Source organism: Orycteropus afer, unplaced genomic scaffold (genome assembly GCF_000298275.1).
Source record: "Orycteropus afer afer isolate SDZICR_OR568_19922 unplaced genomic scaffold, OryAfe1.0 scaffold00177, whole genome shotgun sequence".
NCBI lineage: Eukaryota > Metazoa > Chordata > Mammalia > Tubulidentata > Orycteropodidae > Orycteropus > Orycteropus afer.
The window spans coordinates 2,666,412-2,682,948 of record NW_006921764.1 but is presented as its reverse complement, the minus strand read 5'-3'; the positions used below and the strand labels follow the sequence as shown (position 1 = coordinate 2,682,948).

General features: G+C 39.7%; 1 protein-coding gene across 1 annotated transcript in view; it reads right to left on the bottom strand.

The window, feature by feature from the left end:
* APAF1 (apoptotic peptidase activating factor 1) overlaps positions 1 to 16,537 on the bottom strand; it is a 109,599-nt gene that overhangs the window by 31,862 nt on the left and 61,200 nt on the right. The window contains 3 exon segments of the mRNA XM_042781830.1: positions 666 to 794; positions 3,335 to 3,496; positions 11,864 to 11,989. Of these exon segments, the coding sequence (XP_042637764.1) occupies positions 666 to 794; positions 3,335 to 3,496; positions 11,864 to 11,989 (417 nt within the window).

Below are 16,537 nucleotides of genomic sequence, written 5' to 3'. Positions count from 1 at the left end.
AAAGAAAGACAGAAATGTCAAGAAATTCATTGCTTATTTAAAAAAAAACTTTATGGTGATTTGGGTGAATTTTCATTTGTTTTTGAAGAAATTAGAATAGTAATTCACTGAGCAAAATTCTTCTAGGACAAGTTAGACACAGACTGAAAATAAAATCTATCAGGTAAGTGAAAAAATGTTAAGTATAACCAAGTAATTTATGAGCCATTTTATTCATAAGTGCTTGCCAATGAACACCCTATCTTAACCAATTCTAAATATAATTTCCATTTTATCCTTCTCAATGATTTAAGAAATCTGACCTGGATTCATCTCTCATCATTTCTTTTCCAGAAGACTCTGTCCCTACACTATTTAAGAGATGCCATGTTTCTGCCTAGGAAACCAATGGTCATTCTGTTGTTTGCCCAGACTCTAGCACATGCAAGGCATTCACTAAATATTTGGTGAATGGTACTGTCATTCCCTGTCATACTCTCAAGTCATGTCTTTAAATCACTAAAGTAATAAAGTTGGCTATACAGTTTAATATAGTTCTTCAGGCTGTAAAGAAAATATTCTCAAACAAGCATCCTCAGCAGTTAGTTAATGGTTTAGGCAGGCCACTCCCTATCATCCTTGTGCTCTGGAGACCCAGACATCACAGAGTAAATCCGACTACTCACCTCCACACAGTACTGGGACAAAGCTGCGAGTGCCAAATCGCTGTGAGGAGACAAGTCACAGGACTGGACGATGCTATGATGTCCTGTGTGGATTTCTGCCAAAAGGTCACTGGTGTCAGTGTCAAAAAGCTGTCAACATAAAATATAGAGATATCTATAAAAATAAAATATTCTAAAGTGTAAGCCATACCCTAACTGACTTTAAACTATTTTTAAAAGAATTTCCTCCCATTTCAAATGTAAAATATAACATATGAAAAAATACTTCAATTACTGGTAACAGGAATAATTACTGATAGTCATAAATAAGTTATAGGTCAACATACATATACTTTTAAAGTACTGCTCATCTTGAACCATTTTTTTTTTAAATTTTACTGTGGAGAAAACATACATACCAAGACATTCATCAACATAACAACTTCCACATGTACAGCTCAGGGACATTGATGGCATTTTTCATGTTGTGCCACCATTATTGCTCTCCTTTTCCAAAATATTCCACCACCATTAGCAGAAACTCAATGCCCCACAAACAAAAGCTTCCCCCTTCTCCCTCCCTCCTACCTCTGGTTGAACTATATTTTTATAAAGGAAAATTCATCACAGATGATCTCTCAAGATGGTCCAGGAAGAAATAAAACCTTTGTGAATAAATCAATGAACTAGCCAAATTAACATACAGAGCAAGTTCTCCCTAATGCTTGTTTATTCAAAAGAAAAAAATGCATACTCATCAATGAAGATCATCAAAATAATATAGAGCAGAGGCTTGCTAAAATGGAATTAGCTCAATCATTTCTATTTCTCTCCAGAGCTACCAAATGACTACATTACAATCAATCATTTACCCATTTTTGAATTTAAAAAAAAAGCTATTTTTGAGTAATTCAAGCCTCTTCATTTCAATTTCTGAAGGATGTTTAAATGCTGAATATACTCTTTTGAAATTTTTCCCAAATGACAAGAACATTTGTACCATTATACAGTACAGATTTAAGACCAAGTCATAGTTCTCAGGAAGGGAAAAAAAAAGCTTCCAATGGGATCCATAAAGGTGTCTAGTGAAAGCACAGCCCTGCAAGGCTGAACAGATGGTAAGCAGCCCCGACGGGGAGGGGGAGAGAGCAGCAACAAAGGACAGGAAATCATACTTAAAATGCTTCCCAGGGTGGGTCATTCTTAAAAATCAGTGACTAAGAGAGAGAAAGAGAAAACGGCAAATCCCAAATACAGCTGTCCCAATTATCTGAGTAGCAAAAAGAAAAGACCTAACAATAGGAGTGGGCTAACAGCACAAGAGAGTTGGACAGAAGAGAAAGAGGATGGAGAGATGAAAGAGTAAGGAACTGAAATCAGCACGTAGGTAAGGGTGAGCTAAGGCTCGCTACTTTAATACTGTTAATAGGGAGCTGGGCTACAGACTCCTAAAACTGGAAGGTATTTCATGCATCTCTCTCACTTAAACAGGTCTTTTAAAATCTTTAAGTATTGCAAATGCAGTAGCTCCTTTTCTGTTCTTACAGACTTTAACAAAATTAAGACAAAAGGAGATTTTTTTTTCTGAGTCTCCTGCTTAAGAGGTATAAACCTATAAGCAACCAAGACCCAAAGGTCATAGCTATTAAATGAGTTACAATCGTATATACAGTGCCTCAGTGAGTTTTCATCTCACTATATTGTGTATTTCTTTTATGTTCTTTAAAACAATACTAGCCTTTATTCAGGTCTTTTAAAATTACTATTAAAATAGATGTCCCTGAGTCATGAATCAGAAGACCTAGCTAGCTCTCCCAATCATGGTGTCACTTTGGAAAAATTATTTGGCTGCTCTGAATTTCAGTTTCTTCATTATTATCACAGGGTTATGCCTAAGGCACTTGACTGCTAACCAGAAAGCTGGCAGTTCAAACCCATCAGCCACTCCTAAGAAGGAAGGTTGGGCAATCTACTTCTGTAGTGATACTGCCTCAGAAACCCAAGGAGAGGTCGCTGTGAGTCAGTTCCAACTTGATGGCAGTGAGTCTGGTTTGTTTTTATTGCTATCTGCTGCGTCCCTTAGCTATTGATATCAAAAGAAAATATATGTGAGAGCACTAAGAATACCACTAATGTAAGCCATTATTAAATTTTAGGAAAAAAAAGGCATTTCCTTGTCATTTACTTTTTTGTACAACTGCCACACTGACTTCATAAAAATCTCCCATCTTCTTTAGTCATGGACTCTATCAGAGTTACCAAATCACAAAATTTTAAGAACAGAAAGAGCTTTGAACATTACCTAATATGTTCCAAATTGTAAAAATACTTCCCTCCACCCGCCCCAAAAAAGAGTGGTGAAGACGGTGTTCCACATTTAAACACATTTGAAAAACACTGGAATATTAAACAATATAAATTGTGTCTGCATTGTAGGGCTTTCTGGAGCCTTATATATGTTAGTACACATTGCCCAAACCTGTGCAACCATACAGACCTTTGCTCATGAGACCCGCCAATATGCCCTGGGGCTCAGTTCCAAAAAACTATGAGGTGTTAGAGAACCTACCCCAAATCATACAGCTAGACTTTACTTATAAACAATGTAAAATGCACAAATCAATATCAATAGAAGTTTCCATTTTCTCTAAATTAGACTAAATGTGGCTTTTTTAAATACTAGCACTTACAAACATTTTATGTCTTGCTGCCACCATTATCCTGGCTCCATCAGCAGTCCAGGAACAGCATTTCACTATCACTTCCACATCCTCTTGAGGCTCCTCTGAACTCAGGAAGAACTGCTTCACATTAATGCTTTGCCACTCATTTGCTGATCTCACATTCCAAAGCTTCAAATTGAAAGGGGGAAAAAAAAGTTTGTAATCTCAAATCACACCTCTAGAATTCCACCTGGGCTAAATGTCTCCATAAAATTACTCATTTCACCTCACAAATTGTTTTTACCTATGTATGGCTTTTTAAGACTATTAATTAGTTTCATTCATCACCTTCTTGCAAAGAAAAAAATTAGAAGCACTGCCCAAAATGCAGAATGCAAAATGTGAAATCAAATAAAATGTGAAAGAGCAGAGCAAGGTTTGAAGGAGGTTAAAGATTAGGTCTTAGCAGTAAGGACCAACCTCAGAAAAAGAGTAAGAAGAAATGAAAAGACTCACAACTTGCCAGTGCTGCCCTCTGCTGTGCCAGCCACGATGTTTGCTCACAATTTACCATATGCACAGCACGAACCCTACACAGCCGAATTACACTCTAGTAGAAGAAGCTCTGATGGCGTAGTACCTAAGGCATTTGACTGCTAACCAGAAGGCTGGCAGCTCAAACCCACCAGCCACTCCTCAGAAGGAAGGTTGGGCAATCTACTTCCGTAGTGATACTCCCTCAGAAACCCAAGGAGGGGGTCGCTATGAGTTGGATCCAACTCGACGGCAGTGAGTTTGGTTTTGGTTAGAGCACATAGAGACATAAAAATATCTCTGAAAATAGAAAACAAAGAATATGCTAAAAGAAAGCAAGACAATCTATGTGCTTGGTGGGGCTTATAATGCCAATTGAATCCTGAGCAACGGGATACAAAATACCCCAAACCTCACTCCTAGTAGAGCCACTTAAACAGCACAAAAGACAAAGGCCTTTGAGAAGATCTATCTTCACTCTCCTGGACCCCTAGCAATATCCCAGCTTCACAGCACAGTAATGGCTCCATTCCCAGACCAAGTACAAGGACCAAAAAAAGCTGCTTCTCAGGCTTTAACTCAGCTTCCCAAACACTGCCCTCAGGTCAAACCTGATTTGTCTCTCCAGGCACATTTTTAAATCTCTCTTTATTTTATAGAGCATATTATATATACCAAGAAATACAGCCAAAACCAAAACCTTTTCCCCTTACACCAACTCTGGATAAACTGGATAACGTGAGAGAAGACAGCAGCATGAAAATAGTTAGTCTTCCCCGCTCCACAGGAGGAAGATGGAGCAATCTACGTCTGTAAAGACTTACAATCTTGGAAACCCAATGAAGGTCGCTTGGAAACCCAATGAAGGTCGCTTGGAAACCCAATGAAGGTCGCTATGGATCGGAATCAATTCGATGGCTGTGGGTTTGGTTTTTGGTTGACACTAACGAGGGGAAAGAAACCTAACCGTAAATGCCAACAGCTGCACTTACATCACCCAGAATGTATGAGAAATCACTCTATTTCTCTCTTAACCTGGAAAACAAAATAACCAATGCCTAGATTTCAAAGAGAAAAATGAAACATACATAAATAAATAAGTAACACTGCTTTTATTTTCTTATCACTCAATTTTATTATATCTGCCTAAACTGCACCTTCGGCTTCTGGACCTAGGGAAGCCCTGACCTCAGTACCTACCTAACCTAGCAGTGATGAAACCTCACTATGATGGGGCCGAGGAAACTAACACCAGCGTTGCATTGTGAGCAAATCACTGCCCTGTATCAGGGTGCAGGTGCACCCTATGTTCTTTTATGCCTTAAATAGCAATTTTTAAATAAAATTTGCACTTTGAAATAATTTATCATCAAAGCCTAAAAAATACATGCTTATAAACAGGATACCCTACCAAATGTTTAGAAAAGTACAGAGCCATTTGGGGCAGGAAATAATGTTACAGTTCTTCATCCTCTCAGAAGGCAAACACTTTGGAAGACTTTGACCTTGAAATGCTGTTATCCAACATCATTTTGCAGGACCTCTGCTTACTACACTGTCACTCTATCAGTGCAAACCAGCCAAGAATGCGGGCGTAACAGCACTGTGGGAAAGCTGCCACAAACACAGGCAGTGCTCACCCGGAGTGCAGTAATGTGTGTCCCCTGCTGCCAGTGCTCTGTTTTACAAGCACATTTTGACACTCAGACACGAATGCAAAAACCAAAATCTTATCCCTGACAAGTGGGGACTTTTAAAAATTTTTCTTTGAGTTTGATTTGAGAAGTCTTAGTTTGATTTGAAGGGGACACAGCAAGAGTTTATCATCTTCAACACATTTATCAAACACTATGCTAGTCACCTTGAGGTTACATAAACGAATCAGATATGCATATTACCCTCTAGGAGTTTACAGGTCAGTAAGGGAGGCAAGATATGCATATAAATGACTCTAACACAAGCCATATCAGATGTGTCATAGGAGAGGAAAGGACACAGCACAGTGGGAATGCTTTACTCAAGCTATAGTGTTGGCATGAAGAAACACAACGTGTAGAGGGGTAACCACCTCACTCTACCCTCTAAAGATTAGCCTACCTTACACCAACTTAAGATGGACACGATTTCAACATCAAAAACACAGGAAGAAACTACAGGGCCTAGAGTCTAGGGTAAAGGCACAGAATGAGAAAGCAAAGGTAACAAAACGTGTTCAGTCAGGGTGGAGCATCCCCACCCACACTGCAGAAATTCCTAATAGGCTCATAAAGTGTTGGCACTGAGTGCTTTCTGGTAAGGGTGGGAATCAATCAGGAGGAACTGTTGAAAGTCCACTGAAATCCCCTCCCTCCCTCCAGGTTCTGCCATGTACCTACTCTGGCAAAAAACAGAGGATTATTCTATACTCAACACAACTGAGTGTTGGGATGGAGTCACTACAGTGAAAACAGGAGAATTAAGAGAAAATCTCTATTTTAAATGTTGAGGTCTCTACCTAGGCAGTGTCCTAGAACTTGCCAGCCAGACTTATGCCCTATAGGGAGATGACTGCAGATTCTTCTCTGAACACCTCAAGAGCAAGATGAAGACAAAAGACATCAGGAATTCACCTTCAAAACTTCATAGCCAGAAAACTCTATCAGGAAACCCACAATAAACAAATTCCCAATTCCTAGTCAGCTTTTTGGTGCTTCAATCTTAAACATGAGCAAATAGCCAAGGATCAGACAGCTGAGAAATGTCTCTAACATGCAGACAGAAATGAAAATGAACAAACAGAAAAACAACAACTGTGTAGGTATGTGGGGGAAAAAATAAAATAAAATATTGCATTCATGAAACTAGAATAGGATAATATTTTGAAAGGGAACATTTAATAAGAATGAGTATTTAAACTGAGTACTTGAAAATACAGTAACAGAAATTATAAACTCAATAGCAAGGTTGGAAAATAAAGCTAAAGAAATCTTCCAAAAAGTAAAGCAAGCGAAAGAATAATGTAGAATCTGCAAAACACCGCATAACGTGGATGAACTTGGAGGACATTATGCTGAGCGAAATAAGTCAGTCACAAAAGGACAAATATTGTATTAGTCCGTTATTGTGAAAGTTAAGGAAAGGTTTATATATTGGAGGACATTTTCTTTGTTGGGTACCAGGGGTGGGAGGGAAGGGGAGGGAATGCTGTTAGATAGATAGAGATAAATATTGATTTGGGTGAAGAGAAGGGCAATGTCCCAAATGTGAGTGACCAATATGGCAGCATTGAGGATGAGAAAGACAGAGAGAGTTACATGGGCAGTACAAACAACAAATATGAACCCCTTTGTAAATACAATACTGAGTTGTCAATGAAAGCAAACATGGGTATAGGGACGGATAGATGGGTGAACAAGCTAAACAATTATGTATGTCTAAATGGAGAGTGTATCCAAGATCATATACAGGGTTGGCAGACAATGGGCCTCTCGAAGAGTATGAAGGGATGGACACTGGGAGGAGGTAACTATGGGGAGGAAGTGGGAGAGGAGCTGCTGCATTGTAAATTTTGGTCAATGACATGAGACAAAGTATATGTGAACTGCTGTATGAAAAGTGAATTTACTCTGTAAATCTTCACCCAAATCCTAATTAAAAAAAAAAAATAAGAAAGAAAAATGTGAAAAAAAAGTAAAGCAAGCGGACAAAGAGAGGATGGAGAGAAAATAAATAAATAAATAAGAAAACATCTAAAAACAAACATTCCAGAAAGAAGTCAAATAAATAATTCAAGTAAACCTCCACAAAGCATCTAAGTTCCCAAAGTAAAAAGAGTCACCAAGTACCATGCACAATAAGTGAAGATAGATGCCAAGGTACATTAACACACACACACACATACACACAGGGGATAAAGAGAAGATCCTAAAACTTTCAAGAGAGAAAAAGAGATCATATACAAACAGTCAGAAATAAGAATGATTTCAAACTTCTTAAGAGGAACTTTGGAAGTTAGAAGACAATGAAGCCATGTCTCTAAGATTCTGAGGAAAAAAATTTTCAATCTAGAACTCTGCACACAGTCAGAAATATCCAAGTACAAAGTTAGAATAAAAATACTTTTAGACAAACAAGGTCTCAAAAATTTACTTCCTGTACATTCTTTCTCAGGAAGCTAGAGAGATGCCCCATGAAGCTGAAAGAGTAAGAGAAGATAGTAAGAAATCCATGAAGCAAGGGTTTTAGGAGAAAAGGAAAAGGAATTCTCAGGCTGATGCTCAAAAGAGATCACAGAAGGGTACTTGGACAATAGGAGAGGAGCACTGATGAGAATGGAACAAGACAAAAGACTTCAGGAAAGTTATTTCCAAGAAAATAAAATTTATCAGATATGTTTCAATGATTTAAGAAAGAATTTAGACAAGGACAGTTACAAGATGACTTAATATGTAAGTATGGGAAAAGCTAAGCACATGAAAAAAAACAAACTATAAGTAACCCCAGGGAAAACTAAAAGTTACATGAGAAAGGAAACAGACTCATGTGATGTTACATGACACAACTATGACTGATCACAATGATGGAAACACTGAACACTGATCTAATAAAAACTCTGAAAAATGTAGGGGCCAGAAAAAGTGGATCAGGTTTGGGAAGAAAAATCATTAGTTTCGTGTGGAACACAGTTAAGTTTGAGGCATGGTGTGCTATTTAGTGAGAAACATTAGCAGGCAGTTAGAAATGCAGGACCCAACACTTAAGAGAAATTAGGGCTGAAGATGATACATCTGCATGTCACTCAGAGAAGAGATGAGAGTTGAAGCCATAAGATCAGATGAACTAGGATGGAGGTAGCTGTCAAGGCCTGATGCTAGAAGCCGATCTATAGTTAACACACATAGGAAAGAGTTAAAAGAAAGTGTTAGAGAGATAAGGGGAAAAAGAATGAAACACTGGTGTCCAAAGAGGAGAGTTTCAAAAAGGAAACAGGTGGTCAATGAGCATTTTAAAACTGATAATAAAACAAAAAGCATAAGGATTTAGAAAATAAAATTATCATTAGATTTCACCTTAATCCAACAGGCTTTATAACATAAAAGAATGAGGACTTCATGACATAAAAGAATGAGGACCGAAAATAAAACTAGATTTTATACTCTTTAAGGAAATACAGGAAAGAAGCAAGCCAAACAAAAAAGGGTAAAGTAGTGAGTAGGTAGTTAGGAAATGGAGGCAAGTATGCTCTGGTGGCATAGTGGGTAAAACATCTGGCTGCTAACCAGAAGGTCACCGGTTCAGATCTGCTTCTTCCTGCTCCACAGGAGAAAGACATGGCAATCTATTTCCATAAGGATTTACAGCCTTGGAAACCCAACTGGGGTCACTATGAGTCAGAATCAACTCGATGGCAGTGGGTTTATTTTTTTGGTATAGATGACTTAAGAAGTCTAGTTATAAAGAGAAAAATGGAAGGGCTATGTGAAAGAATAATATAATCAAGGAAGAGTCAAAGCTTTCAGTTTTGGTTTTATAAAGCCCATTTGTAGACTATGGGAAACGATGGAATAAAGAACAAAGGCAAAAGATATAACCCATGAAGCAAGATGACAAGGGAAGAAGGAAAGAAAGAACAGTACACACATGTGGAGACTTTCTAGGCATTGAGATGAGGAGAAAAGGAAGAACAGCCAAGAGTAAAGACTTTTTACAATTTTTGAGGGGGTTAATGGTAGAAAGCTCACCCTCTAAAGATATCAGGTAAAATTACCTCCATAAAATAATGGAGAGGCAGTGACAAGGTTGGGAGCTTAAGAACAGCAGAAGTTTGGACCAGGCATCACAGAGAAAACAGCAAGTCAGACAAACAGAACCGTAATTCAGCACCAAAGAAGGCCCACTACAGTTGCACAGCACAATTCTGTAGTACAACAAAGAAATGGTTTGGTTTCAAATTCTCTTGAACATTCAATAGCTTAATAATAATTAAGTAATGCCAAAGATAAAGGAGCTCTGGTGGTATAGTGGGTAAGGCATTTGGCTGCTAACCAGAGCAGCAGTTCAAACCCACCAGCTTCTCCATAGGAGGAAGATGAGGCAAACTACTGCCATAAAGATTTATAGCCTTGGAAATCCAATGGGGGTCACTATGAGTTGGAACTAATTTGATGGCTGTGAGTTTATTATCAAGGATAAAAGAATCTTCCCAGAACTTGCAATTAGCAATGGAGAAAAAAATGGTAGAAGTATGTGGCTTAAGATATAAAATCCCTTCTTATGAAGTCATTCATTTAGTAAAAAACCAAGGGGGGAAGAAAAGACTCATAGGGCTGAAAGGAACTCAGAACAGGGCTGTCTGAATCCATTCAAGGGAGTTCTGCTTCTATGATACTGATTAGCCTAAAGGAATACTTGGTATTTGTAGGTAACATGTCACAGAAGCTCAAATCCCGTTATCTGAATATTCTAAGAATGCTCCCAGGGTCTACTAGCAGCTAGCTGAATTCCATAAAGTAGAATTCTACCCAGAAAGGGTTCCTAGACATCCTGGAGCAATGTATACAAAAATGACTTATTCTGTCAGTCAAAAGAGAGATCAAAGATTCAACCAGAAAATCAGCCTCAGAAAGTGTACCATAACCTGCCTTACAAGTCATCTAGTAAGCCTTGACAAATCTGCTCCAGAGATTCTAACAAGCAAAATAGTGCTGGGGAGGGTTCAAGTACTTTCCTGATCCCTGGATAAGATATATGTTAAGAATATTTATTCACTGCATAGTCTGGGTGCAATACTGTACTACAACCTTTAGAAAAAAATAAGAAGATGTCAAGGTCCACACATCATAAACTATATTTAATCTTATCAAAGAGATGGAAGATAAATAAAATGACTGAACAGTACAACACAATGACAAGTGGGTATCAGAACGTAAGCTGAGCAGTGTCTATCTGTATTTCTAGGTATATATTTAGATATAAATGTACAGAGACAGACGTATGTGTGTGTGTACCGAGAACCAAATGGATGACATATGAAAACACCTACTGAAGAAGGTTCTACTTTAAGTTTTTAAGATAATTAAAAAATACAGACAAGTGAATCAGAGGCAAATCACCAGAAAGTCTACATACAGAGGAAAAGTGATTGAAAAGAGTACCAAAATTTACCTTGCCCAGAACAACTGACCTGGCAGGGCTAGAAGAAATAAACTGAATAGGAAAGAAGGTGACAATAACAGAAGATAAAGTATGTTAGAGATGAGCCTGGGAAGTTTGTGTTTACTATAATTTGTAATATGGTACTAGATGCACCCCAGCTAAAAGTGACAAGATGAAAACAGTGGTAAAGGGTTATTCTAGCAGCTCTGCGCTGGGGTAAGGAGAGGTGGAGAGTACATCTTAGAAGGCTGCTATCACACCTGAGGGCTAACAGCCTGAGGCAGGGCAACTACTACAGAATGGGAGAGGAAAAAAAAGGGAGAGAAACAAAGAAATCAAGGATATACTTGACTTAAGACTAAAACAAGAAAGGAGAACCAATGAGCAGGGCACAGTAGAGACAGAAATAAGAAAGAAATTGGGACTAGGATCTTATTTGAGAAGGTAAAGATAAGAAGGAAGGTTTTAATTTTTTAGGACTATAAATTTCAGGAAGTTGAGTAAACTTTTTTCCTTACTTCTAAGTTTTTCCCCATATGGACTTTCAAAAACAGGAAAACAGTAATATAAAAGGCAGAAACAGTAAAATGCTTAATAAAAACAAGACTGTCACAAATTTGACCCTATAGATTTTGAAGTATTTTATGAAGCCAAAACATGCGATATATGCTTAAAATTTAAGAGTTCAAATTATATGAACTTTAAGCTTAAGGTTGCAAGTTATTCATAAACAATCACAACAAGCAATTACTGTTTTACTATATATGCTTCTGGAAGTTGAAAAAAGAAACTATTTTTATAGAAATGTGAAAAACAGAAATCTATTTGTCCAAATGGTAAGACTTTCCATAAAATTAAAATCCATTTTAATGATGTGTAAAGGCATACCTTTAATGTTCCATCAGATGAGCAACTGGCCAAAAGCTTATCATCTGGTGAAAATCTACAGTGATTGACTGAATTTGTATGGCCAAACATGGTATTTCGACATCGTTTTTGATTCAAATCCCAGAGCTATTTGAGAAAGAGGAAAAGATAAATATAAAAAACTAGTACTGAAAAGGAAAAGGTTAAGAATCATGTAGAGTTCTTCTTTGCCTGCCATTTAAGCTTTTTGGGTTATAACATGTTCAGTTCACAGTAACACAAAAGTGCCATGAACTTGTGATTAACAACTAATGGGGCATCCCTTCAATCAGCATCTAAATCTACTAAGGGACTCTAAGGCTAACTAGGATTTTAGTCTGAGCATTAATCAACCAACTAAACAACTACTGCTTATTTTAGTTGATTAGTTTGTAAACATTATTATTTTACTCAGCACTTGAAGCCAAGTAGAGTCAAATTTCAGCCTGCATCCCCAGTTGGAGGCACATAAGTAAACAGGTAACTCAGTTCCTTAAGAATGAAAGGTCAATTTACACTTTGTCTCCATGTTATCCCCTAGAAACAGGTGATAAGTATGTTAATGTGTTTCAGGAGACAACTTGAAAAGTGACTTTGGCCCATGGGACATACCCAGTGAGACAAACAGGAACAAAGTTGCTGGGAACTGACATTCTCCTCTCTGCCTAAGCCCCGATCAGCTGATGACAGGAAGCCGGTGTGACTCATCCAGTGCACAAGTGCACTGCATTAAAAAAAAAGACTGCCCCTTTAAACCAAGGCAAAGGAAATTTCAGCCAACCCTCAACTAATTCATGGCCAAATTCCTGAAATTGTTATGAACAGGTATAACCCCCTCTCCTGAAACTTATAAAAACTTAACCTGACTACCATTTGAGGAGTCAGATTTGGGTCAGAACCGTCTCCTTGCATTGCCACTTTGCAATAAATAATTTTCTCTCCTCTTAATCACTCGGTGTGTAAACTGTTTTGGAGTGACTGCGCACCAGGCAGGGACCCACATTTGGTCCGCTTTCACACTTACAATAAGTAAGTACATATCTACTCCTCACCGACATGGCAGGTTGTTAGGAGAAAACAGGCATTATGTAAAACTTCAGTGACCAAATGCTCCTCAGGCTCCAGGAGCCACTTTGGCGGTAACCCTGTGGGGCTGCTCCATGTCCTGCAGCTGCCGTCTGTAGCTCACTCACTGATCTTCACTCATCTCTGCGTCTCTCGATCCATAACTTCATATTCATACTCTGGGCCAGTGGTTAATGACTGGGTCAGGATTTACAGCCAGGAAAGGACTCACCCTAACCTAACCCACATGGAGTTCTTGCTCTCCACAGAGAAACCCACCCTATACACACATCCGGGAGTAATATCTGCTGGCCCTAGGCCAATACACAAACAGCAGATCTCAAGATCTGCAGCCAAGTGCCACACAGCCAAGTGCCATGCATGCAACCCTCTGCAGACAACTTTCCGTGGGGCAACACCAGTCTGAAGCCAGACTGGGACCCAAGGAATGCAGCACATGCACAGGTTAATGGCCTGAGGACCTGGCATTCAGTTTTGTTTTGTTTTTTCCTTTTTCAACTTTATTTGCATCCAAGACTAGGGAGAGAGAAGGGATGAGAGGGATCAAGGACTTGGGGCTCAGGACGGAGACACTCTCTCACTCAGAACACATGAGTCTTTACCTGGCTATAAGAGATTTAAGCAGATTTTTCACTATTGTAAATGTGACGTGTCAGATAACAAAATAGTAAAGTGGGGAGAAAGGGTGTATATGTAATATGAATTACCAAATTAAAAAAAAAAAAATCGTATCTGTGATAGTTGGAGCTGTGTGCCAACTTGGCTGGACCACAATTCTGTGCGGTTTAAGCAATTGTGATGTGGGTTATTCCAATGATGGGATCAGATGCATATGTTTTGAGCAGCCAATCCATTGAAAGGGAGTTTTCCTAGGGGTGTGGCCTACTTCCAGTATATTTATGGAGATCCAGGGAAAAGAGACACTCTTCTGTGGATAGGGATTCTGTCTACCACTGTCCGTGAGCGAACAAACCACCATTTGGCCTGGAGATCTTGGATTCGTCATTTGTTGGAGTCAACAGCCAGTGTACTGTCTGCCAACTTTGAGCTCCTCAGCCCCTGCAGCTGCATGAGTCGGGAAAAGCCTCCAGCTTGACGTTTGATCCAAGAACTTGGGACTTGCTGGCTTTTGTAAGTGTGTGAGCTAGTTTCCTAAGATAAATTTCTCTTTCTACCTATATATAAGCTTTACTGGTTTTGTTTCTCTAGAGAACCCAGTCTAACACATTTGGTACCGAGTGGTGGGGTGCTGCTCTAACAGATACCTAAAATGTAGAAACAGGAATGGAGTGCATCCTTGACCCGAGACCCTGGCAGAGAGACCCTGGCATATGGCATGAGAGACAGCAGGAGGACAGCCAAGAGACCAGCATGAGAGACAGCAGGAGCAGAGCCGACGGACCAGCATGAGAGACGGCAATGGCAGAGCCCAGAGGTCGCCATTAAACAGCAACACACTTACCAGCCCATGGAGGAAAAAGCCAGGTGCCATTGGGTAGACAGCTTCCTGGCGGAGTGGACTGCCTTCGGGCATTAATTGGTAGAGAAGCCTGGCATAAAATGGAATAGCAGGTTGGCCGGTCCACGGAGCAAGAAAACTGAGTGTTTTTAGGGCAGTAAGAGATCCTGTGGAGTGGGTTATCTTTGGCAGAAGCAGAGAGACCAAAGAAACAGAAGCAGAGCTTCCTCAGCCAGAAAGGGTAGGACCATGGCCTTTGGGGGTAGAACCACCACAGCCCCCTAGGTTTCAGAGCCAGACCTTCACCAACTTGGTTCTGGAGTGTGGGGCTACTCATTCATGTGAGCCAGAGGGATGGAGCCATAGCCACTGCCCAAGAATGAGGGGGCGGGGTTTGCTATGTCCAAGAGGGAGAGGAGCGGGGCCCACCAGGCCAAGGGGGTGAGGTCACCACTTAGAGGAACTAGGGGACTGCATCCACCCAGTGGAGGAGATCTGTACAGATGCCACCCAATGAAGATCTGTACAGATGCCAAGCTGACAAGGGGTGGAATTGTGGTAGTTCAGTTTGTGTGTCAACTTGGCTGCGCCTGGTTGAGTGGCTTGGCAGCCGGATGTAGTATTCCCCATGATGGTAATCAACTCCATGGTGATTACTGTGAGCAGCTGAGTGAGCTGTGAGTGTGAGCCTTAGGGAATGTGGTCTGCTTCCTGTATATAAGCAGAAGCCTTGAGGAACAGTCTCTAGCTTATGGCATGCTTGAACCCTGCATGTAGCCGTATCGTTGTTCAGCAGCCTGCCATGCTCTGCCGACCTTGGGACTTAAAATTGACTTAAATTAATGGCCTGCTGTGTGGTTTGGTAACATCAGGACTATGCCGCCTTATTTGTCACCCTTGGGCTTGGCAGCCTCAGCAGCCAGCCGCTGTCTGAGCAAAGAAATGCATCTAGCTCCAATGGGCCAGAAGCAAGAAGCAGAGCTGGACCCCAAGGTTGAGGGGCTTTCCCCCAGCCCCTAGAGCCTGGCACTTCGAACATGGACTTAAAGCCTCCAAACTCTAACAGAATAAACTCCTGTTTGTTAAGGCCATCCCATTTGTAGCATATTCTTGTCAGAGTGGCATTAGGTAATCAGAATAATATCCAACTCTAAAAATGTTCATTTTTAAGATTCCCCAATCTAAATCTTAAATCTACAAACTGGGATAAAATCTACTAACACTATAAAACTGTGATTCAAAACATACAAAGATCTCTTTATAAATAAATACATTTGAAAGGAAATATAAAGGGTAAGAAGAGCAAGTTCAAGAATCCCCAAGGAAGCAATCAACCCTCAACGTGGGGAATTCCATAGGACAAATTACTCCACCTCCCTAACAAATCAGTAGCATAAAAAGGGGATCAAGGGCAACTTTTATAAGAGAGACTTAAGAAACATAACAATCAAACGGCACATGAAGTTGTTTGGATTCCAGTTTAACAAACCTACATGAAAAAGACAACTGAGACCACAGGGGAAAAGTGAACATGGACAAGGTGTATTATGAAATTACTGTTAATTATGTTAGACATGATAATGTACATGTGTTTAAGAGCTCAGAGATATGTTTGGAAACATTTCTGATGAAATGACATTATGTGTGGATTTGGCAAAAAATGTTCTAATCTGAAAAAAGGGGTGGTGGTGGCGGTAAAGTAAGATTATCAAAATGTTGATGGCTGTTGAGCTGGATGAGATGTAAGGATTCATTATTCTAGTCTCTCTACTTTGGGGTATGTTTGAAAAGCATAAAAAATGCAAGCACAGAAGGGGCTAAGATCATCTCTGATTATTTATGCTAACATAATTAAACCTAGATGACATGGTGATGCAGTGCTTAAAGCACTCAGCTACTGACCAAGAGGTCTGGAGTTTGAACCCAACAGCCGTTCCATGAGAGGAAGGTAAAGCAAACTACTTCTGTAAAGACTGACAGCCTTGGGAGACTTCTGGTAATATGGAGGAATAGGCAGACAAGCGACACAGACCCTCTTCAACAAAGAAAAGAAAAGCCAATTGACAGAGATAAAGAAGATAATCTGGGACCCCTGAGCTTTGAAAGGAACT